Source organism: Fundulus heteroclitus, chromosome 9 (genome assembly GCF_011125445.2).
Source record: "Fundulus heteroclitus isolate FHET01 chromosome 9, MU-UCD_Fhet_4.1, whole genome shotgun sequence".
Classification (NCBI taxonomy): Eukaryota; Metazoa; Chordata; class Actinopteri; order Cyprinodontiformes; family Fundulidae; genus Fundulus; species Fundulus heteroclitus.
Window position 1 is genome coordinate 1,582,313 of NC_046369.1, and position 23,440 is coordinate 1,605,752.

Genomic DNA, 23,440 nt, shown 5'->3' on the forward strand with positions numbered 1-23,440 from the left:
CGGGTGGCGTAGCGATGTTGGGCTCGTTGTGAATAAGCCTGAATGTTTCATTTTTTAGCTCAGAATATGCAGAGAGGTCCAAAACCTCTCTCCTCAGAGCTGGAGGTCCTGAAACTTTCCTTATTATGCATTCTGTGGCTCCGTTATTTTTTGAGATGCTTTATTATCATGTGAAACACTGCAAAAAGGAAACTAAAAGTAAAATTCTCTTTTCCTTGATTTGAGCAGCTAAATAAGACTATTTACCAATGTATTCAGGTTTTTGCACTTAAAATAGGAACAATTCATTGCCATCATCTCATTTCAAGTGCAGTACATCTAATTATCTTATTTTAGAGGTAAAATACTCATTCCATTGGCAGATAATCTTATTTATTTGCTCAAATCAATGAAAAACATACTCATTTCAACATTTTTACTTGCTTTTAGTTTCCTTTTTGCTGTGTACTTCTATAACAGAACAGCTGACCAAAGCGCTGCACAAAAATGTAAGATAACAGGAATGAAACTGCTATAAGTAAATACATGGGGCTAGAGAATGTTCAAAATAGTATAGCTACACATTAAGGATAAAAGATCGCACGTATGCGCTAACTCACTCTGGGACAAAGCCAAGGAGAAAACTTGTCTTTTTTTTAAAAGCGGCGAAAAACTCCAAGTTTCCCCTGGATTTATAAATGTCTTTGGGGCGGTAAAAGCATCCGGTCAGCTGATCCAAGGGTCCAATGGGATGTAAGGGAGAAGCAGCTCAGACAGAGAAGAAGTGCAAAACCATTCAGAAAACTCAAAAACAAATACACTGCAAAAACATAACAAAAAATAAGTAAAAAACAATCTTAAGATGAGTGTATTTATCCTTGATTTGAGCAGGAAAACAAGATTATCTGCCAATGGAATGAGTATTCTGACCTTTAAAATAAGATAATTATATATCCTGCACTTGAAATAAGATTATGGAGATGAATTGTTTCCATTCTAGGTGCAACAATCTTATTCCATTTGCAGGTAATCTTATTTTCTTGCTCAAACCAAGGACAAATACACTCATTTCAATATTTAACTTGCTTTTAGTTCCATTTTTCAGTGTAAAATCATTTTAAAACAGATTTCAAACTGACTGAGAAGCCAGTGAAGAGACGATAACCCAGAGTTTTGTTTTCCTGTTTACTTGCGCTCGTTAGAAACCGTGCTGCAGCGTTTTGCAGCAGCTGTAGGCGCGAGAGGGAAGCCTGGCTGACTCGGGTCTGAAGAGAGCCGCGATAATCCAGGCGTGAGCGGATAAAAGCAGAATAATGGTAGGCTACATCCACACTGAACACTGCATCCGCAGAGAAAGGTTTGAGCGTAAAGATGAAAATGCACCAAGCCGGAGGAGCCCTGATAGGTAATACCTCCGCCACGCCAGTGAGTGGCGCTCTAACGCTGCCACAGAAGAAGAAGAAGAAGAGCAGCGAACACAACTAACACAGAAAAGAGCCGTCTGTGTCGACCAGTGTTGGTTAAAATCCACAATGAACTAAAACATGAGCAACTCAACATGGTTGTTTATGTTAGCACATGCGTAACTCTCCATTATTTTGAATTTTAAAATTTTAGTAGACATCATTGTAACCAACCTACTGTTTGTTTTTTATTATTATTTAATTGGATAGTTTAAACTTCCACGTCACTGTTGTGGAGGAGCCCAACATCATCCTGGATGCTACTGACAACAAAGACTAGTTTTAACGGGGAAAACCGGATCATATTTAAATCAAGAGCAAAATAAATACATGCAGACAATCCCGCAAAAGAAGAACAACCATAGTTTTAAGGCCTTTCAGTCCAACAACAAACAAAACAACCCAAATATGACAGTTCATTAGAGTCCACGGTTCCTACCGACTCAAAAAGCCCGGGCACTTCTTCCCCAGACGGTTCCTGGATCAAAGGCAGCTCGCCATCTGACTCCACAGGAACGCTTAAAAAGTGTAAATGGGTGCAAAGCTTGTTTTATGATGGGCATGGGGCGCGGCTGGAAGCACTGAGCTAACTAATTTAGCTTTATGGCGCTGACTGCGTGTAGAAAGGAGTTTCTTTTTTTAGAAAATCCAGAAGCTTCTCACACAGGCCTCTCAGTCTGAGACAGGAAGTGAGGAAAACAGGAAGTGACATCGCTGTCGCTCTTTATGTACACTACAGGAGTGCGATGTGGCCAATCAGGGTAAGCAGGTGCAGCTGCTGAGCCCTGGCTCACACCATTCTACGTTCCACATTTGGGCTCCGGCTTCAGATTCCTGCATGTCTAGGAGCCGGCACGCTCCCTTACACATCACCAGCACCCTGACCCCCCCGGACATCATAATAAACCACCACAACGTCAATATAGGAGCTTTGAGCTCTCCATCATATGAATGAACTAGGACCGTCTAGGTTCTGGCTGCCTGGTGCTACAGAACCTGAATGAAGCTTTATGTGAAGTAGGGCTGGACGATGTAGAAATAAAAGCGTATCGATAAAGTGGAAATTATCTCGATCAATATCGATAATTATCAACAAATTCAAAACATGTATTTTAAGTGCAGACCTGGCCTTTTTATGCTGCTGCTTAGAGATTTATTTTTAGACACAAACACTGAATTCACACTCAACCCTTTATTCAAGCAACTTTATACCAAAACTGCGAGTTTTTAAAAAAGTGTGTTCTCTGAACTTTTTGAAGGGGGCGGGGCTTAGCTCCTGGGTCTGCGTTGTGATTGGTTGGGAGGATGTAATGACTGTAATATTAACCTACATGGTTTAAATGCAAAAGGAAGTTCTATTGAACCTTTTATTGACCATTTTCTCTATCATCGATATACGTCTATTGATCGATATATATTGTTATTGAATTATCGTCCAGCTCTAATGTGAAAACAGAAAAAATGTTGGTTTGAAATACTCAAAATAAACTTAGGCTACGTTCTCACTGCAGGCCTTGATGCTCAATTACGATTTTTTTGTGAAATCTGATTTTTTTTTTGCGTGGTCGTTCACATTTCCAAACATATGTGACTTGTATACGATCTCCTATGTGAACTGAATTCATACAACTTAAGTCTAGAGGACGCAGTTGAGGACGCCATGATGTCACAAATAAAAAGCGTCCTCAGTGTTTGCAGAAGTAAACATGGATTATAATGCTGCCACGCATTTTGCGATCTTTAATTTCTTTTCTAACCAGAGCTTTCTCTCCATTGACTGCTCTCCTCATTGCTGTCCGCCATGGGTGTCGTTTTTCTTCCAGTTCTTCATAGCAGGACGCAGAATAGTGACTTTTGTCGAGTATCGGTGACGTACAGGTCGGATTAATGCGACCTAGCCGTACAGACACAGGTTACATTAGAAAAAATCTGATCTACGCTGTTCAGACTGTCATGAAAAAAATCAGATCCAGGTCGCATACGGGCAAATAAATTGGAATTGGGTCACTTCAGGCTGCAGTGTGAACGTCGCCTCAGACTCGGTTAATAAACTCACATTCAATCAAGTATTTAAATTGGCCCTTTTTTCCTTCTTCTTTTTTTACTTTTGAGGAATTTTATCTGGTATTTTTTTCATCTTATTTTATTAATCAGACGCTAAGAATTAATCTCCTCCATACAGTGGACTCAATAGCTGCTAATGCATCATTTTTGTTGTTTTCTGGCATATTAAAGACAAAACGCTCCTAAATAAGCAGATTAAGCTGGACTGGAAACGGTTTTTGATACCAAAACTCATCGTGTGCCACTTTGCTTTTGTAATCTGTTAATATGTTTGCTCTCGTCTCTCTGCTGCCAGACAGATGTTGACACGAGTTAAATGACTCAGTGACAGAATAAATGAGATTAAAACAACAACCAAAAAAAATAAAGGAGCCTTCAGTAAATACGAACCACAGAAAGACAGACAGCTACTTACAGCAACACTTAAATAAAAATCAGGTGGGGAAGCAGCCGTGGCCTCCTGCAGAGAGCGCCGGTAAAACCCGAGCCGAGCGGAACCAGCAGAGGAGGGGAAAGCCTCCCCGTTGTGCCGTCTAACGTTTTTAAAAAAGGGGAGCAACTCGCTTTGTGACAGAAATCCCTAAAAAAGGAAAGAGAGTGCGAGCTTGGCATGAAACCCAACATTTACTGGATCTAAACGTGTAGAAAGAGACCTCTCCAGAAACACTTCACGACAAATGTTCGCGCAGAACGTCAAGTTTTACACATGAAGACGTTTCTTTCTTCACTGGGTTCAAGAATCAGAACCGCGTTGTCTTCATTTCTCTCCCCTGTTGGGCTAAATTATTCTAACTTTCACAGGAACTCATGAAAGTGATTTAGAGTTGAACAGAAACATCAACTATAATATCAGCCTTTAATAGATGTTTAAACGTGTTATTAGTCGGTAACATGAGGAAAAGATTAGACAAGCAAAATTAATTTAGAAATCCATGAACTTAAATAAAAAAAATAACATAATCCTGACAACAACGGCAGATCAGACGCAGTCTGGGGAAGTAAATCAGAAAAACTCGCGGAGAGACGAGTTTATTGGTGGCAAATGGAGGTCTACCAAACCAACACGACTGCTAGTTTTCTAAAAGTTTTCTAAACGATCCACTAACAGGAATGAGAAACCAGAAATAAAAACCAGAACCATTTTCAGGTATGCTCCTATGTCAATGTAGGTCAGATTTAAAAACGTTATTAAAAAGCAAATTAATATTCTACAAGTTCCTGCTTTCACGTCCCTACTTACATTAAAAGAAAAAATCTGTGGATTCAATAAGTTAGAACGGGCTTTTCTTATCCTCCATAAAACATTATGTCCATCGTTTAGAGGGGAAAATATTATTCTCCTAATTTTTGGGAATTAAATCCAACTTTGAGGGCGGGGCCTACAGTGAGTGACAGATGTTCATAATTCAATTAAATTTTCAATTCCATTTTATTTATATAGCGCCAATTCATGAAACATGTCATCTCCAGGCACTTTACAAAGTCAAAATCAATCATATTATCCAGATTTGTCATAAAGGGTCCCTATGAGGGACAAAAAAACAAAAGCATGTTAATAAATGTTGCAACTCATTGACTCTTCACCTTTCCTCTTTTAAATACTTTAATAATAATAATAATAATAATAATAATAATAATAATAATAATAATAATAATAATAATAATAATCTTTGGCATAATGGTCATATGTGATTTTCTTTTTTAAAGTGAGGACCACTGGAATCAGCGATGGCCCCGACCCGCAGACTGCAATGTGGGCCAACTTTCTCATAATTGCTTTAAACCTAAAGAAATGGTGGAAATTCTCAGTTTTTGTGCTAAAATAGTTTTAAGAAACGTTTAAAAATCACAATTTTTTTTCGTTTAATTGACCTGCTGATCGGAGCAGAATGCACCTGCCTCAGTGCATCGCCTCAATGTTTCGTCGAGGTTTACGAGTAAACAGCAGATTATCTGCCCTGAGATAAGACGGCAAACTGGAACCAGTTGGACCAGGACGATAAAACTAAACAACGGCGCCATCAGCGCGTTAACCTTGGACCAGGATCCCGTCGCCAGTCAGTCACAACCTCCCAGCTTCCAGCAATAAAGACGGAGGTGTGATAACCATCTTTTACACCAACAGGAAGATTTTCCCTCATCCAGACTCCATCAGCTGGACCGTTTCAGCGCCATACTGTGTAGTTATTGTTGGGGGGCCAATCATGGCCGTGAAGCCCTTCAACCACAAAGCTGGGGGGCCATTTTGATGCCTGGATGAACAACGGATCCCAAAAAGAAAAGGGAGCAAATCTGCGAGGATGGGGGGGAAAAAAAAATGGAGGCACATGGATGAATAGAGAAATCAGAGGTGAAGCGGATGGTTTCATCAAACACGAAAAAAGGAGGAAATTTCAAACGTGTGTCTATTTCAGTTTCCCTAAAACTACCAGGAGAGCATCATTATTCACAAATAAACCTTTAATTACGGCGATAATCCGACCGGTGAGATCTGAAGGTGTCGGGAGGGACAGGAAAAATAAATTCACACTTCAGATGAGACCAACAACATCATTTAGATGCAGCTGGGATGTTCCCCAAATGACTTTATTCAAATAAACCTTCCCAAATTCAGCTGCTCTTTAGCACCACTTCTAACACTAAAAAAAAAAAAAAAAAAACCGGAAAAATGCTGGGAGGAGAGTTCTGTGAATGAAGAGAGAAAAGTGGCCATCCAAACTAAAATGTGCGACTGCTGGAGTCCCCGGGAGCCCAGAGAGATCATCCACCCGGAAAAAGGACCGCTGCGACACACGAGCGTGGCGGGAAGAGAAGCAAGAGCTGCTGGGAGAACAGGGCCAAAAAAAAAAAACAGCCAATCAGACGAGACGAGGGGTCAGAAACACTCAAAAATTAGCCGAAAGGACAACGGGGTCAAAGGTCACCCGGAGTGAGACAACTTACTTTGATTTTAACCAACGGATGTTTATGTTGAAACACTTTAAATCAAATATATCAGTACAATAAATGTTTTAATGAGACTAAGACGGATCAGAATCTGTCGGTGGGCTTAAAGCGGCAGAAATCAACACTTTGATTCGTCTTAAAGCTAATTTTCTTTCTTGATTTATTTATTTATTTATTTTACAGTTTTTTTAAATAACCTTTTGCACAGAAACATTCGCAGACAAAAATAAAATACGGTTGAAGTTTTCGGCAGCACCTGATTCAGGATTCTTTTCTGAAACGTCACATGAAATCTGCGGCTTATTTTCCTCTTAACGGCTCGGTTTGTTTGTGAAATAAATAAATATATATAATGAGTTAGTAGCTCATCTTGTCCCGTTTGGTTTTCTTTGCCAGATTTTAACCTACAGTTGGGTTAGCATCAGAAAGTCGCTGATTGAAAATAACGACTCCCTTCAGTTCGTCTAAAAACTCAAAGTTTTAAATTTTTTTCATGTTAAAAACAAATACCTTACGTTTTTACATCAAAACGGTCGATTCCCAAAAAATTTCCAAATTTCTAATTTTTTTTTGGTTCAGTGCCGGCCCTGAACGCATCGTTATTGCAAACATGGCCGGAGTGGCACCAGAACACTTTGACCCGGATGAGAAAGCAGACAGATTTAAATTTAAAGAGCCACAGAATGGCCCTGGAGGCGAGGACGCCATTTATTTTAGTAAATATACCATATTTTTTCTTTCTGTAAAACGTCAATTAAATAAAATATTTCTATCCTTTTAAGTTTACTTTGTGATTGTTGGTTCCCTTCAATTAATTCCAGAAATCTGTTAAAGGCACAGAGACGTCGCCTCGTTTCACACTGATCCTTCGTAGGATTCTTTGTGCATCGTGTTTTATTCTGGTCTGGTTTTGAAATAGAAGAATTAACTCACTCTTTCAACCATTTTATGATTAAAAAAATATTTTTCTGTTTCTCAGATGGGATTCTCTCTGTTCACCTTATTCCACTTCAAACAAACTAAAGCATTTAAATTTTATTTTACGTTTTTTTTTAAAGACATTCAGATTAAAATGCATCATAATCCAGCGAGATTTTAGCCAAAAACTGAAAAGAAATGGTGTAAAGATGAACTGCCGCCAAACTAGACATGATTTAATACGTAAGTGAATTTAACCAAGTTCACTGACGTTAAAAAAGTAAATTTTCTGTGAAAAAAACGGATAAAAACAAGTAATTTAGGAGGACGTCAATTTTGACGCACAATTTATTTCCAACACGACTTAACTCAAAACTAATTTATATATATATATATATATATATATATATATATATATATATATATATATATATATATATATATATATATATATATATATATATATATATACATACACACACACACATACAAATACACACACACACATACAAATACACACACTTACATATACACACACGCTTAAATTTTTAAAATATATTTACTTAAAAATATGTGCTGCCTCAGTAAGAAAGCTGAAATGTAAGGTCCCTGAAATGTCCGAAAATATATCTGTTCTTTAAAAAAAAGAAACTTTAAAAGTGACACGACAAAACAATCCAAAAACAAAAAAGTAATTCTGGTAAAATTGCAGAACAGCTTAACAATTTTGTTACAAAAGATGTAAAGGATTTAAAAATAAAGAATATTTAGTGAGTTAAAATTTAACATTTAAAATTTATTTAAAAACCACAATTCAATTAAAATTTCTACAGAAACTTTTCGTCTTTCCTCCCATTTGAGCTGAATTTCTAAAGGATTTTATCGTCCCGTAAAGCTGCTCCTATCAGAGCTAAATTGTGTGAAAAGGGGCGAAAAGTCGACATTTCCAAACATCTCGGACGTAGAAACCGCGTCTAAACGTCTCCGTTCTTCACTTCCTGCTGCAAAGCTCGACTTATCTCTCTGCCGGGTTCCAACAGAACCCGTCGCAGAACGTCGCTTTGGAGGAAACCCTGAAATGTCAGAGTGAAACCAGAGAACAGCGGGCTCCTAGCCTGAAACGCTGCGGTGTGACGTTTAATTCCTGCTGCAGGTTGGCGGCCGCCTCATGAACCTCCATTAGTGATAAATCAGGACACAGACGTATTAATTCTCCTGTGGAAACCCGAGTGTTTCTGTGGAACCGGGACGTTCACCAGGAGCCTTCCTCCTGCCGTGTGATTACAGGAACACTGCAGGGACACAAATGATCAGGCAGCTGGAAACTAAGGACGCCGCTGCTCACATGTGGACCACCACAGGCACTCAGCCTCGTTATGAGGGCGGCGGGTAACAGCTTTAACCTCTGAAGACCAACCCTTCCCCTCCAGCGCTCTGCTGGACTCATTAACGTGCTTTTATTTTGAAACAAATAACCCGACACGTAAAAAAAAAAAAAAAACCAAAAGAGAGAAACTCTTCTTCCTTAGTAACACCTTCTCTATAACCCTGGACCACCAGAATAATCCGCAAACACCGTCGCCTCCTATTGGACAGCAGGGGAACCAATCACAGCGACCGACGCGCTGCTGCTAGGCGCAGAAAACCCAGAATCCAAGGGTACGGCGGAGGTCAGAGGTCGCACACAGATCGGAAATGTTCTGGACAATTTAACAAGTTTCTCCCAGACAAAGAAAATAGTTTTTTGGTTTTTTTTCGTGTGTTGAAGCGGTCAGGAACAGCCAGAACCTGAAGCGCGTCTCAAACCGACAAACGTAGCCGATACGGACGTCCGTCACCATGATCCGAGCGAATCAAAGTCGACTCACTGGAAAAAAACATGGCCGAAAAATCCACCCGAATTTCCCACAGAACCACGAAAACGTCCTCAGACGGTCTGGTGGACCAACAACAACCCAGAACCAAAAATTCATCTTTACGAAAAACAACAAGCAAGCAGCAAATCATAACGGCTGAAACAGGAAAATTAAAATCACCTGACCTGGAACCAATCATTATACGTCATTAGTTAAGAAAAACTACATAAATAACAACAAAAAGCTAGATTTTTTTTCTGATTCCAGCTAATGTTCTGCTCATATTTCTCTATAATAGATTTTTGGACGCCAGGTTGGACCAAACAGGACGTCACCTGGAGCCCGTCGAAGCGGCGACAGGCCATTTCTCTTCCCTCGGTCCAGTTTCACCAAAAATTTTAAAAACTACGTTTAAAACATGAACACGATCATCTTTCAGCGATTAACAGCATTTATTCCTGGATAGGATCCTATTTTACAGGTTCTGGGTGAAATAACCAGACTGACCTAAGAAAATGTCCTGAAATGTCTTTGTGTTGTCCGACCAGAAGCTCAGAACCATAACTGATCAAGTTATTAACTGAAAAATGGAGAATAAACAAACAATTGCCTTAAAGTTACACCTAAACAAATTGATTTGTCAGCTATTTTTTAATTAATGGTTTCATTCTGTTCCCCAGCATAAACAAAAATAAATAAATATTCAGTTTTCCTCAAACAGCCTCAGAAATGGGCGTCCTGGGAAACCAGGGTCTGTTTGGTGTAAATTTGCCTTTATGCTGCATAAACCTGACAGATTTCCTCCAACATGGAGCTGAAAGGGGAAAAACAAAACAACAGCAGCACTTCTGCGTTTCAACCCGTTTGTTCATCCAAGAAGCTGAGAACTGCTCAGATTCCTGAAGCCGGGCCGGTTCAACACCAAAACCCAACAAGCTCCTCTTCATTGGGCCTCTAATGGAGTCCAGGCTGGAGCAGAGGTTTAAACATTTCTGAGCCGCAGCTCGTAACATCTGAGAGTTAATTTGAGTTTTATCTGCGCTGCTCGGCCCCAGCTGCAGCGCACTGACCCGCATCCTGCAAAAGAAAGTCAAGCTTTTCATTTTCTTAAGCCACGCCGGACCTCATGCTTCATGAGGAAACTTAAGGAAACTTTTCCTCTGCCGTCTGGATCAGAGCTGACTCTGCCTCCAGGTTTTCTGATGGAATGGGACCTCAGAGCAGATCGGAGGTCTTCAGGTTCACATTCATTATTCAGATCCGCACAGAAGGCCGGGGACGCTTTGGGTTAACAGGACCGTTCCACACCTGCCCGGTCCGGCTCTTACCTGGGGTTGGAGCTGTTCCAGTAGACCGCGTACCGGTCGGAGATGAGCCGGTCGTCGGTGACCGCGCAGCAGAGGCGCAGCAGGAGCCCGAGCAGCAGCAGCGGCGGCGGCAGCGGCAGCGGCGGCCGCCCGGAGCGCTCCATGAGCGGCGGCGCGGCGCGCTGCGTCCCGGCGAACATTCGCGTCTCTTCGGTTCAGCTGTGAGCGCGTTGTGAGCCGCGGGGGGAGCCAGAACCGAAGCACATGAAAAAAACCTCTCCGGGTCCCGAGGTTCTTCGGTTGCTTTAAATCCACGGAGACCAACACAGAGTCTTATTTGCGGCAGGTCGGCTTCATTGTGCCGCTCGGCGTCGAACCGCTCAGGAAATCATCCATGTCGTTCAGGCGCAGGACGCACGGCTTCATGCGCGGGCAACTACCAGCTTCACGGACACGCGTCGCCCTCCAAAGTAAAAGAAATATCCCAAACATGCATCCAGGAGGACCACCTGCCCCAAAGTTTCATCTTCACTCGGTCAGAACCGGGCCAGAACCGCGTCACTTGGTCCGTCCATGCGTCCTGCCTTCAGCTGGGAAGTGAACTCAGTGGCACATTTACGCGCAGAGCGTGGAGCTGAGCGCGGAGCGCGGAGCTCATTCAGGATTTATGGCTTCTCTTATGTAACTCTGGAGTCTCACCGAGCCGCTCGGAGCTCCGCTGCCACCTTCCTCCAAACTCTCCCCGCCGCTCCGTTTGTCTGCAGCCGCTCCGGAAAGTTCTGCCCTCCGCCGCGCCTCGCCGCTGCCGCCTGCCTCAAACTTTCAGAGCCGCGACAGGCCGAGCAGAACCGAACCGAGCCGAACCGAGCTGCGTGGACCGGGCCGGGTCGGACCCGTGCACACGGGAACAAAGAGAAAAGTTGAGTCGCAGCTGCAGGAGGAGCGTTTGGCTTGATTACCGGCTCAGCTCCAAACTGCTGCGCCCGGTGCCCCCCCACCCCGCACCCCTATGTGGGCGGGGCTTCTGCTTCACCATGCCTGAGGCCCCGCCCACCTCCACTGAGGAACCCCTTGTGAAAAAGTGTGGAAACGTGGAACACCATCCGGAAACGTTGGGAAGAGCCGTGGGGGGAGGAGAGGACCCGACCAAGCCGTGTTTTGACTTTTATACAGAAACTTTAAAATAAATCTGATTCAAAAAGCCAGATGTGCATTTCCTCATCAACAGCCTGACAGCTGTATTTCTAAAACAATGTACTCTGGATGCAGAATGAATGGCAGGCATTTTAGGGCTAATTAATCCACTGGAGTACCAGGAGAGAACCCACACATGGACAGGGAGACCATCCAGAGTCCATGCAGTCAAAGCCCACGCTGGGAGTTAAACCCTAGACCTTATTGCTGCAAGGCAGTAATGCCACCAATTATTATATTTTGAGCAAATCTGCCATCCTTAGAAACCCTCTTTACTGTAAGAGGTCCACTTCATGCAAATGTGGATTTCTCCTTATGCGACTTTGATTTAAAGGCCAGCATGTTCAATTTATTTATTTATTTTAGAAATTAAAGCATGCCCCCTAAGTGTGTTGTGCTTATAGGTCACTATACATAAATCTTAATTTATCATGCTACTTCAACCTAAAGTTTCAGGCATTTTCAGGGGCCTTATTCATTAATTTCATTGAACGTCCTACGAAAGCTTTCTAAAACATTTGGGTATTTAACATATATTTTAACAATACTGAGAAATTCAGTGACATAAGTTGCAATATGCAATATAAATGTATTTATGGTGGGGAATAAATTAGGACTCTTGAATAAAGCAGGTTTATCTGGTTTAGTTTGGCGCTCCTGGCTGATAGAATTAGTGTGAATGGCTTTTACAAGCAGGTTCACTCTGAAGGCAGACCGTAAGACGCTGGATAAAGTCACCAAAAAGAGTTAAATGTCATCACATGACCTACATTTAGCTCCTCCACACCTTTACTGTCTAGGCAAAAAGCTGGAGGTGTGGCAGAGCATAGGACCTCTGGAAGGATGAATGTTCATGGGTCATGATTCAGGAGATGCTTTGTGGTAGCCGGACCAGACGCGGGTAGATTAGCCATAAAATGTACTCAAATTAAGAATAGCACTGCTTAAGCATATTTAACTCAAGTGAAAGTAAAAAGTAGTCAGCCAAGAAAGTACTCAAGTAAGAATTAAAAAGGTATTCAGTAAGAAGGCTACTCAAGTACTGAGTAACTAATCATATCAGCTGATGATTTAATATTTAAAAATTATGTAATCGGACAGACATAAATATAAGGTTATGTGCAAATTCTGGTATTTTAACAACAAAAATGGAAAAAATTTAAAAGAACATAACTACAACGCATAATTCAGGCAGAAGAAACACTTTTCTAAATAATGTTTTTTAGCATTAAACTTGAAAGCAATACTTTCAGCAGTTAATGTATATAAAGTATGTTAAAACGGTGCAATGTATGTCCGATAACAATATCTACTGTTTGCTGTACATTTATCTGACCTCCAAATGGCTCAATGAGCTCAGCAGATAGAAAATAACATTAAAATAACAAAACTTGTGTACAAACAAGAAGTCTCACTTTAACATAAACTCTGGGTTTTTGTCTCTCTGGTGCATTTCTGGTTAAAACAAGTTTGTTCTTTATTCATGGAGTTACTCACAGTAGGTAGAATAGCCAGAAATTTTACTCAAGTAAGAGTAGCAATACTTGAGTAATAATATGACTCAAGTAAAAGTAAAAGTGCTGTGCAGCAAAACTACTCCTAAAAGTACATTTAGCTCAAAAAGTAAATGTAACTGAGTAAATGTAACTAGTTACACTCTGGCTGCTCATACAGACATCAGAGTGGACACAGGCTATCTGGGGGTGTGCTAACTTTTTCCTCAGCTAATACCTGCATTTTTATATACCTTTTGTTTATTGGGTCCAAAACAGGTTAATTTCATTTGTTTAAGTGGAATTGAATCACAACGATAAAAAATAAGATTACAATATAGGAACATTATATAATAAAGACCTGATCATCAAATATATAACTGTCTATATCTGTATTCTGCTGCTTCAACATAAAAAAACATTATTTATTCTGAGGTTTTATCTGTAGCTTTTTGCACCTACTTGTACTTTCATTCATTTATTTTGAGAGTACAAGTGGTGGATGATTTTCTTTTTTGGTTAACATCTTTTTTTCATCCTGATGCATCTAATATTTTTCTATTTTTTATTTTTTTACCAGAGTTCGTGTAAATGTCTGGTCAGTTTCCTTGCAGCTCCAACAAACGTAAACTACCAGTGAGCAGCGAGACTCTGCGCCTGACATGAAGAGAATCTTCTCCCTGGTTGATCAGATGGGTTTAGATCTCTAGCTATCAGTACTACTTGCTAAACGTTTTGTGTCCGGGGATAAATAAGGACGGCACCATGGACTAATCTCCTCCACACCAATTCAACCTTTCACATTTATCTGAATCGATGAAGTAAAGCACAGGTTGTCTCTGATTCTCAGCCGCTGGCAGTGCTCGTCGCTCTTCCTCATGTTTTAAGCTCTTCTCAAAAACCTTTTGAAAACACATGGCTTAAAGGGTAAAATACTATAGAATATGTATCACCATCAACTACAACAAATAATAATAAAAAACCTGTAAACTGGATCCTAAAGCCCCGGAGTGTGCAAGACTGCTAGGGGGAAAAAGTCTGCAGCTTTTTTTTTTTAAATATAAAAATCTTTCTATTTTATGTGAAACTGAATCTGCACCGGAAGCCCATTTCCATCACTCTGATAAAAAAAAGTTTTACGTCATAATTATGAGATTTATGACATAGCTAAGTCACAATTATGACATAAAACTTTTTTTTTTCATCACAATGGCAGACATGGGCTTCCATAGATTCCATTTTTTCCTGCTGTATGGAAGCCCATTTCTGCCACTCTGATGAATTATTTTTTATGACATAATTATGACTTTTATGACTTAGCTAAGTCATAATTATGAGATACTATGATAGCTTCTCATAATTGTCAAATTAAACTTTTTTTTCCCCATCAAAGTGGCGTTAACGGGCTTTTACAGTTCACTTTTCTGCAGCATTTGTTTTTTCTGTCCCTGTTTTGGAGTTTGCATCATTCATGCATCTGTGGCACGTTTGGCTGTTGGTGGCGCGTTTGTTCCTATCAGCCACCGTAAGATATAAAGAATCTTTATGGCAAAATAAATAATCTTTTAGTGAATAAAATGGCGCGTAACATGTAAATTATATTTAGAAACTAAATTTCTCACAGGAGGGGCGTTCAACATGTGGCCCAGGGGCCCTTGGAATGATTTTGTGTAGCCCCTCCACATTTTATTAAACACAGCTGACGCAGATGGAGACTGTCTTAAAATCATTGACAGATTGAAATCTTTTCATTTTTAAAATTGAAAACATTACAAAAACCCAAATATTTGTCTTTCATCAGATTGTTTTCATTTTAATCGCACAGAACCAAAATCTTTCAGTGACTTTACTCAAAAGTTAACAAGGTTAACTAACTATATTAAACTTGGATAAAGATATAACCATTATACTGATATATAATTCATGTTTAATGGAAAACAACTGACTCCCTAAACCGTAAGAAACCTTTTAATATGGCCAATGTGTGAGACACTGCAGTTATTTATAAATCCCTACAAAAATCTGGTTATTAGTTTCATTAATAAATTTAATATTTAGTTTAGTGTTGAGCAGGTAAAAAAAATCTAATTTTAACTTGGCAAATCCTGCAAAGTTTGGACACCACTGTCCAAAACCCAAACTTATCTTTGAATAATAAAATAAAACTTCAGGCAGGTTTAAACGCTGCAGAGAGTCTCTGGTGCTTCTCTCCTTTCATAATCGGGTCGTAAGCTGTTCCCTGCGTCTGAGTTCCCACAGTTTGGCTTTTATGAGCTTCTCTGTTTTCCTTCAGTGTCTAATAAACCTTTTAACACTTGCTGAGGTACGATTTCATGTTTGAGGAGGGTTTGAGTGGCCCCTGGAGGAGGGGGGGGGGGGGGGGGGGGGGGGTCCTCAGGTTCTTCTCATCGTCCTGAGGCTGATCTGCAGCAAACATCCAGTCCCTCTGAAAGGACCTGAGAGCATTATTATTAGATTTCTTTGTGCGTTTGCGTCTTTCTCAGATCAACAACTTTACACTAATGTGTATTTTAAGATTTTCTAAACCTGTTCACAAAAGAACTATAATTTAAGTGATCCGAATGGAGATGAACTTTGTTTAATTGGTTCATCTATCTGAGATGATGAGGCTGCGTAGTGCCAGTGAACTGAATGAAACTATTTGCTCTAAATGTATTAAGTACATTCCTTCCTGGTTTTTAAATATGCATTGTTAAGTAAGTTACTTTTTTAATCATCTTTAGTATAAATGTGTCTTTTTATGAATCAGAAACTGCCTAATTGGCCATGATCGTGTGTCTGTCACTACCAGCGAATGCCAAGCTGGTGACCAGACGGCTGAGGTTCTGCACGGTTCTCCCAGGCAGCTCTGGCGCCCATAATTCTCTCCAAACTTCAAAAATGCATCAACGGGGAGAACAGGCCAAATTCAAAAGGTAGCAGCTCTGCCAAGAGCGTCCAGCATGGAGCCTTGAGTGAAAACGTCGCCACAGAAATCTCAATAAACATTGTTTTTTGTCTTCAGTTGTCTCTTCGCTGCCTCCTCCTCCTCCTCTTCCTCACCCTGCAGCCATCAAGGCCTCGTTGGCGTCTGTGGGCCACGGAGCGGCTCCTTTACCCTCTGAAGCAGCGAGGAGTTTCCTCCGCCCGTCCGGTGATTCAGCACTCATGAATATTTCAGCGTCAGCTTTGGAGGGAAAAGCAAAGGGTAGCGGGAGAAAGAGGAATACAGATGAATCTTTAATTCTGGCTTTCAAAATAGAACCGGCGGATTAATGGGAGCCGCTGTATTAAACTTTCAGGGGCTGCTGTGAGTAAAAGTGGAGACGTTGGGACAGCTTCTGACCGTGGACGCAGAGAACTGCTCCACAGGAAGAGAGCGGGACCGTCTGGACCGGGTGGCACCGTCCAGGTCGTTTGGACACACGTGACAAGGGTCTAAATGTCTCCCTCTGGCTTTACACTGCGGCTCAGGAGACATCTGGATAAAATCCCTCGGCTAAAATCAGACTACATTTGATCTGGAATGATACGGAACATTGTTGTCTCCATTTAGCCGTGACGTGGAAACAATAACCTGCTGACGATCAAACACAGCGGTGAAAAACCTCGGAGGGAACCAGCCAGGCGGCCATGTTGGAAGATGGACGCCCTCCTTGTCAGATTGTATATACTGCACACCAGATCCAGCCACCCTAACGTACACAACACCGTATAAAATGCTCATTTATTCCAGCGTTCTCTGCACATCTGTGGACATGTTTGTATGTGTATGTGCAGCGCTCCACTTCCACCCATATACATAATAATAATAACGATGGACATAATATTTACTCCTGCACCCTTTGCTCATTGCACCGTTGCATTATTGCCTCAGTTTGTCTGCTTGTTTATAGTGTGTTCACATGTGTTCTTTATACCCAGGGTTGTTTGATTTTAATACCTCATTACTGTGTTTTTGTATTATTGTTTAAATAGATTCCTGGTATTTGAACACAGACCTGGCCAGTAAGGCTGATTCTGATTCCAGTGGTAAATGGCACGGCTTTTAGGTAAAAATAGACCGCTTCCCTCCGAGTTCAACTGTCCCAGCTAAGATCAGAGAAAGTTTACATTTTAAGAAATAAAATTGATTATTTAATGTGGTGCTTCCCAGAGTGGTGGGCGCACCCCCCTAGAGGGGGAGTTGTGTAATTGCAGGGGGCATGGTAGAAATGGGACAGGGTTAGACCAATTTTGAGAGGTTATTTAAATAAATATATTGATGGCAATGTTGAATTCTATTACACAGTAAAATAGAAAGTTATAGTTATAACAATTTCACTTTAAAACTGCTAGTTTTGTGATTTAAAGAAGATTGGAGTTTATTTTATTGTTATATAAGATAAGATGGTTGTATTTGTCATTTTACTGCAGTTGGGTTTTCTTTGTTCAACTGTAAAAGATTGGTTGGGGGGGGGGGGGGGGGGGGGCAGATCTTTCTTTTTAAATTACTGGGAGCCCACTGAGAAAAAATTGGGATCCAATGATTTGAAGTACAGAATATAAAAACTTTGATCAAGCAAGCGTTTCCTCTGTTCCTCACATTCAGCAGAAATCTTTAATCGTATGTCCTAACTTGACATTATCAAAACGAAAAGATACTCAAGATTATTTGAAATCATTTAAAGATATTTCATGTGTAACGACGCAATAGCACACAGCATGAAATACGATCAGATTCCAAAAGATGGGATGAAAATGTCTGTAAAATTATACGACTTCACTTAAATAGAAAAAAACAAAACATAAATCATGTAATATATGAATTAAAATAAAACAATATAACAAATGCAGTTCAATATAGATCAATACAAAGCTGTATTATAGCAAGAAAAACAATACGATATGATGTAAAATTATAAACCTTACAATAAAAAACATCCGCTAATAAGAAGTCATCAGAATTAAAACTAGATAATGAAAACACTATTAAACAAGATATAACAGAAAAACTGATACTAAATTATTTGAAAATGGATTAAATCCTACAGCAAAACGATACTTTATCATGAAAAAAAAATAAAAAATAAAACAATAAAATATACTGTAAAATAATAATGCATATAAAAACTATTTGATACATGAAATGTAAAACATGAAAATATACTATAAAACTTGATAAGAAATATCTCAGTCAGTTAGATACAATAAATAAAAATTGGAATACATTTTTACACGATATGATAAAATGCAGCTCGATAAAATGTAGACTTCAGGTGAACAAAAGGCTCTGATTGGGGATAATAATCCTGGTTTTAAAGTTTATTATAACTGTTCAGATAAAAAGAATCATGATTTTTCAAGATTGCCTGTAAATCTGTAATTTACAGACTTTTTGAGGTTATTATAATAGAACAGAAATACCATATATCATAATTTATTATCCCTCAATGGGAGTCAGCAGCAAAGTGTAAGGCAAGTAGAAGAATGCAGATTCACACCAAAGTAAAATAAATAAATTAAATAAAACCAAGAGACTGTAAAGGCAGAACAATAATAATGTTTCTACAGTAATTAAAAACAGCGTCAGATAAGAAGAAATATTCCTCTGTTCAGTTCCCTTCGCTGTTTAACCCTAAAACTGCCGGTGCTGACAGCGCCCCCCTGTGGCGGGAGTGCGTCTGTCAGGCATGTAATCTGACTTCACAGGAAACAATTAGGCTGAATGAGTTTAAAAGACTCGTTTCATTAGTCTGACTTCATTACTCAGGGGGCTAATGAGGCTAATTAATGACTTTTAATTAACTAGGCTAATTAGGGTTTACAATGGAGGGGATAAACACACACCTGGATGCACAGGTGAGTCCGCCTGTCTCAGCTGGTTGTGGCGAACACCTGGATTTTGGGCATTTTGGTCTGTGTTTGTCATCAGTTTTCTTTCTAAGGCAGTTTTGGACCTGACTCTGGTCATTTAGTTTTATTTTCTGGACGTTTTTGTCTCTTGGCTGTCGCTTTTTACCTGTTTAGGAGTTCTCCCGCGACTCTTTCCACGCACCGAGCTCATTTCCTGTTGCTTTTGAGCCTCTTTTTCAGCAGTTTTCTCCCAATTCTGTCTCCGTGGTTCTTTGCTTTCTTTTTTTTTTTTTGGGCTTGCAGGCCACTTCTGCGTCGGTTCCACGCAGAACTCCGGCTGTGGGTTTGTCCTTGCTGAAGGAGACGGAGAGGCGTCTCTGCGGGGGGTCCGACCTCCAAATCACACTCACAGACGACTTAATGGACTGTCTGCTGATTCGCCCATCAGCCTTTAATTGACCTGCAGGCTGCGTGTGTGTGAAGGAGTGGATCTGAGCGGATCTGTGATGTTGTGGGGACATAAATCTGAATTCTGAGGATTTGGCACCAAAAAAAAAAAAAAAGAAGTTTTCTTCTGGTTCTGATCAAGTTTCTGAGCCCAGGGACGACGTGAGGTCCGCGGCTGCTCAGAGACACGCGTGTGCGCAGGAGGGACTGAATCAAGGGGTTAATTATAACCCAGAGGACGGCGCGCGCTGGAAAATGGACGATTATTTACGTCTCATCACGCGTGGACAGAATTACCTGCCGGCCCCCTGCTGGACGCGCTCCAATCACCAAAACACACCAGGACGGCCGCGCCTGATGGAGGAGACCGGGCAGCCGGTGGTGCCGGTGATGGCGCGCAGTGAACCGAGCGCTGCGCCGGAGCTGTCAGGCGGATGCAAAGCAGCCGAGGCGCCGCTTAAATCCGTGATGGACCTGTCAGCCGGACGGCCATTAGCAGCCTGCTGAGCCACTAGCCTTTTTTTTTTTATTCCCCTCCTTTCTGCCAAAAACACCGTTTTCCTCCCCTCCCGCCCCCCTCACACATGTCAAAACACGCGTGACTGGCCATCATGAGACAAACGGTGCGTTCTGGTGCCGCTGCGGCGGGATTAGCGGCTTGACAGCCCGGCGCATGTTTGTTTGCGGCGGTCACTCGGCGGGAATCAGCCGGACCGGACGAGATGTGGAGGAAGAGATTGCCTCGGAGGTAGTTAGTGGGACGGAGGGTGTTTTTTTTATGTGAGTGCAGGACGGATAGGCGGGGAGAATTAGCATTTAAAGTACTTTGCCCACCAGGCATTAGCGCACCTTGGTGAGCTCAGCCAATATGTTCCCCGCTGGCCTCCGAAAACCCCACAAGGAGGGAAGAAATATCTCAAATCATTTCCCTTCAGAGGAGGAGGAGAAGAATGTAAATCGCTCACAGAGAGAGGAGCAGCAACATCACAAGAGAGATGTCAAAGTCCTTCATTAGACTGCCGATAAGAAGGAGAGAAAAGGCACTTTCTTTCCTTTAAAACTATTTAAATCTGGTTTTATGGCAGTTTTTCTGTCTTTGTTTCGGCCCGAGTTACGGTTTGAAACACGGATTTGTTTAGATGACGGCTGCACAGATTAATGGACAATTAACCCACAGAATAATGGACAGTCCCTCCATCCTTTGCGGGGTAAACTCCGGCAGTCAGCGGGTGAAGGGCCGGGTCTACCCTGGACGGGTCGTCAGTCCATCACAGCCAGAAGAACCAGGCAAGAACAATTAAGAGAAACCAGCCGTGTCTCTCTGACCGAGGCAGGAAGCCGGAGTACCCGGAGAGAACCCACTCATCCACAGGGAGAACATCCATGCAGAAAGCGGGATTTGAACCCTGGACCTTTCCTGTTGCAAGGCAGCAGTGCTCCCACCATGCAGCAGACATTGTTAGCGACATTAGAGTGAAGTGATATCAGAAACTGTGGTTAAAAAAAACATTTCCAAAACGTGCAACGGCACATTTGCTTCTGCAGGCAGAATATTTACATGAAGACAAGCAGAATTTGTCCCACCAGGCTCCTAATCCTGGGTTTGCAAAGAGCAGATCAGCTCCTCAGAGGAGAAGTCTCTTCTGATGGTCAGCCTCTGCAGATCCAGATAAACCATTCGCTTCCTTCAGGTTTGCAGGAGGAGGCCCTGCTGTGCACAAATGACTTTTTAAAGCACATTGAGTTGTGAACTGACGGCAAATAAAGTAAAATGAATTGAACACATAAGAATACGGAGAGAAGGGAAGCCCAAGAACTTAGATATGTAGTGATGATGCGGATGAGCTGCTGTGTTTTATCTCCGTATTTATTTTATTTACCTTTGAAACAGAAACGTGTGCAGAGGAACGATGCGGTCCTCAGAGTTGGAGATGACTGCAGCAGGAGTTACATCTCTGCAGGTTTAAACCTTTTCAGAGTAACAATAAGGAGAAAAGACGGGAACTCCAGCAGGTCACAGCGAAGGCCGTGTGGGCAAACGGGGAGAAAAACGGGAGGAAATTCAGATTTTCTGAGGAGAAAAAACGGCCAAAGAAGGAAAGTGGAGAGACATGAATAATCCCCCTTTTTTTTTTTTTTTTTAAAGAGAATCTATCAAAGATCAACTGAAAGCTGAAAAAGCTTTAATCAGCATCTTAAGAAGAGGTATTAAGCGTCTCTCCGGGGCCTCTGAACTGTCCATCATCCTTAGAGGAAGAGGAGGAGGAAGAATAGAGAGGGAAAGTCTTTTATTTTGAAGAAATCAAATTCTGTTCAGGCATGTCGCTCAGCTGAAACGCAGCCAGATGTTGTCACCTGTCGGGTTCCACAGGCGTCCATCAGGTCTTGACCTCCTGAAGGTCTGACGATGATGGTGATGCCCTCAGAGGAACCCCCCCCCCCCCCCCCATCGCTGCAGTGGTACCTCTAAATTAGTGCTTTATGGTGTAAAGGTTCAGCTGAAAGCATAAAATGATGAAAATTTATTTTTAGGGTTTATTTCCGGGCACCCAGAGAGAAAGCTGGCACACCCAGGGAGAACATACCAACTCCATGCAGGAAGATGCCGTTTGAAACCAGGACCTTCCTGTTGCAACTTCCACTCTGCACCCCATAATAAATTCTGGATGATTTGATAATAATCTGGTTGTAAAATAAATTTTCTTTTTAAACTGAGGGGGACTTGAGCCTGGTTCTGGTTCTGCTGGAGGTTCTCCTCCCTGTTAAAGGGGAGTTTTCCTCTCCACTGTTGCTTCATGCATGCTCAGTATGAGGGATTGCTGCAAAGCCATCAACAATGCAGACGACTGTCCACTGTGGCTCTACGCTCTTTCAGGAGGAGTGAATGCTGCTTGGAGAGACTTGATGCAACCTGCTGGGTTTCCTTAGAGAGGAAACTTTCTCACCAACCTGGAGGATCTGATGGAAGCTGACTTTGGAAAGAGCCTGGAGATGAATTGGTGCTATAGAAATAAAATATTTAATTCAATTGACTTTAAACAACACTCTAACTGGCTGTGAACAGCTGCTGTAAAATCAGACAATTTTCAGAAGAAAACTTTATTTATTCTAGAAAAGAACCAAAAGCTTTTCTCTGACACTTTGGTTCCTGTTGGGGGTGGAATTTTACTTTTTATTAGAATTATTCTTTTAAAGGACCTAGTATTTTATAAAAACCTCCCTTTGGCCCTACTTTTAACACACCTATAAAAACTGCAGACCCCTTCCTCACCCATCAAAGCCAATGTTATGAGTCAGCCCGGGCGAGTTTTGCTCCTGGTCTGTTGTTCTGGACTCCCAGGTTTCACTGATATAAGAAAAACCTCCAGAAGACGAAGAAAATCTGCTTTGCTGCAGGAATATTTTACAGAAAAACCTGCTGTTGGGTTCAGCTCCTCTTTGTTTCTGTTTCATCTATAAACGTCGTCTTATTTTCTGAAACTGGGCCAGAAAGCGTCTCGTTTAGCACAACGACCAGGAGGAGCTGGAGTTGCTTGGTTGGGCCCAGGCTGCAGCTTCCAGAACCGTTTGGACTCTGCGGCCCTCTCCGGGTTCCTCCTCCTGCTCCGTCTCAGCCTCAGAGCGTTTTAGGGGGGGAAGTTTGGGGGGATTATGCTAACTCTGCTCGGACTGGAAGGATTTCTGTCTGACAGCCGTGTGAGAGCAAGCAGGCGTGCCGGCATTTAGCCCCCCCCCCCTCTAAAATCTGCCTTTGTTCGGCTGCGAGTCACCGGTCCAACGTGTTGCTGGAGAGAATAAGAAGACACGGATATGAACTTCCTCCAGTCTGTAAAGCCTCAGATCTTCTGCTGTTGTTTCCACAGGACTGACTGTGAAAGTGAACGCTTCACTTCTCTTCTTCTTTGGTTTTATTATCTCTGCTGCTCCCTCCTTCTGTT

The 23,440-nt window shown here is 41.6% G+C and overlaps 1 protein-coding gene across 1 annotated transcript in view; it reads right to left on the reverse strand.

Annotated features, from left to right (window-relative positions):
- LOC105940183 (ephrin-A2) overlaps positions 1-11,543 on the reverse strand; it is a 151,313-nt gene extending 139,770 nt beyond the window's left edge. Inside the window, exon 1 of the mRNA XM_012882659.3 lies at positions 10,555-11,543. Coding sequence (XP_012738113.1) covers positions 10,555-10,733 — 179 coding nt within the window. The 5' untranslated portion in view covers positions 10,734-11,543. The remainder of the gene's footprint in view (positions 1-10,554) is intronic.
- Positions 11,544-23,440: the final 11,897 nt, after the last annotated feature.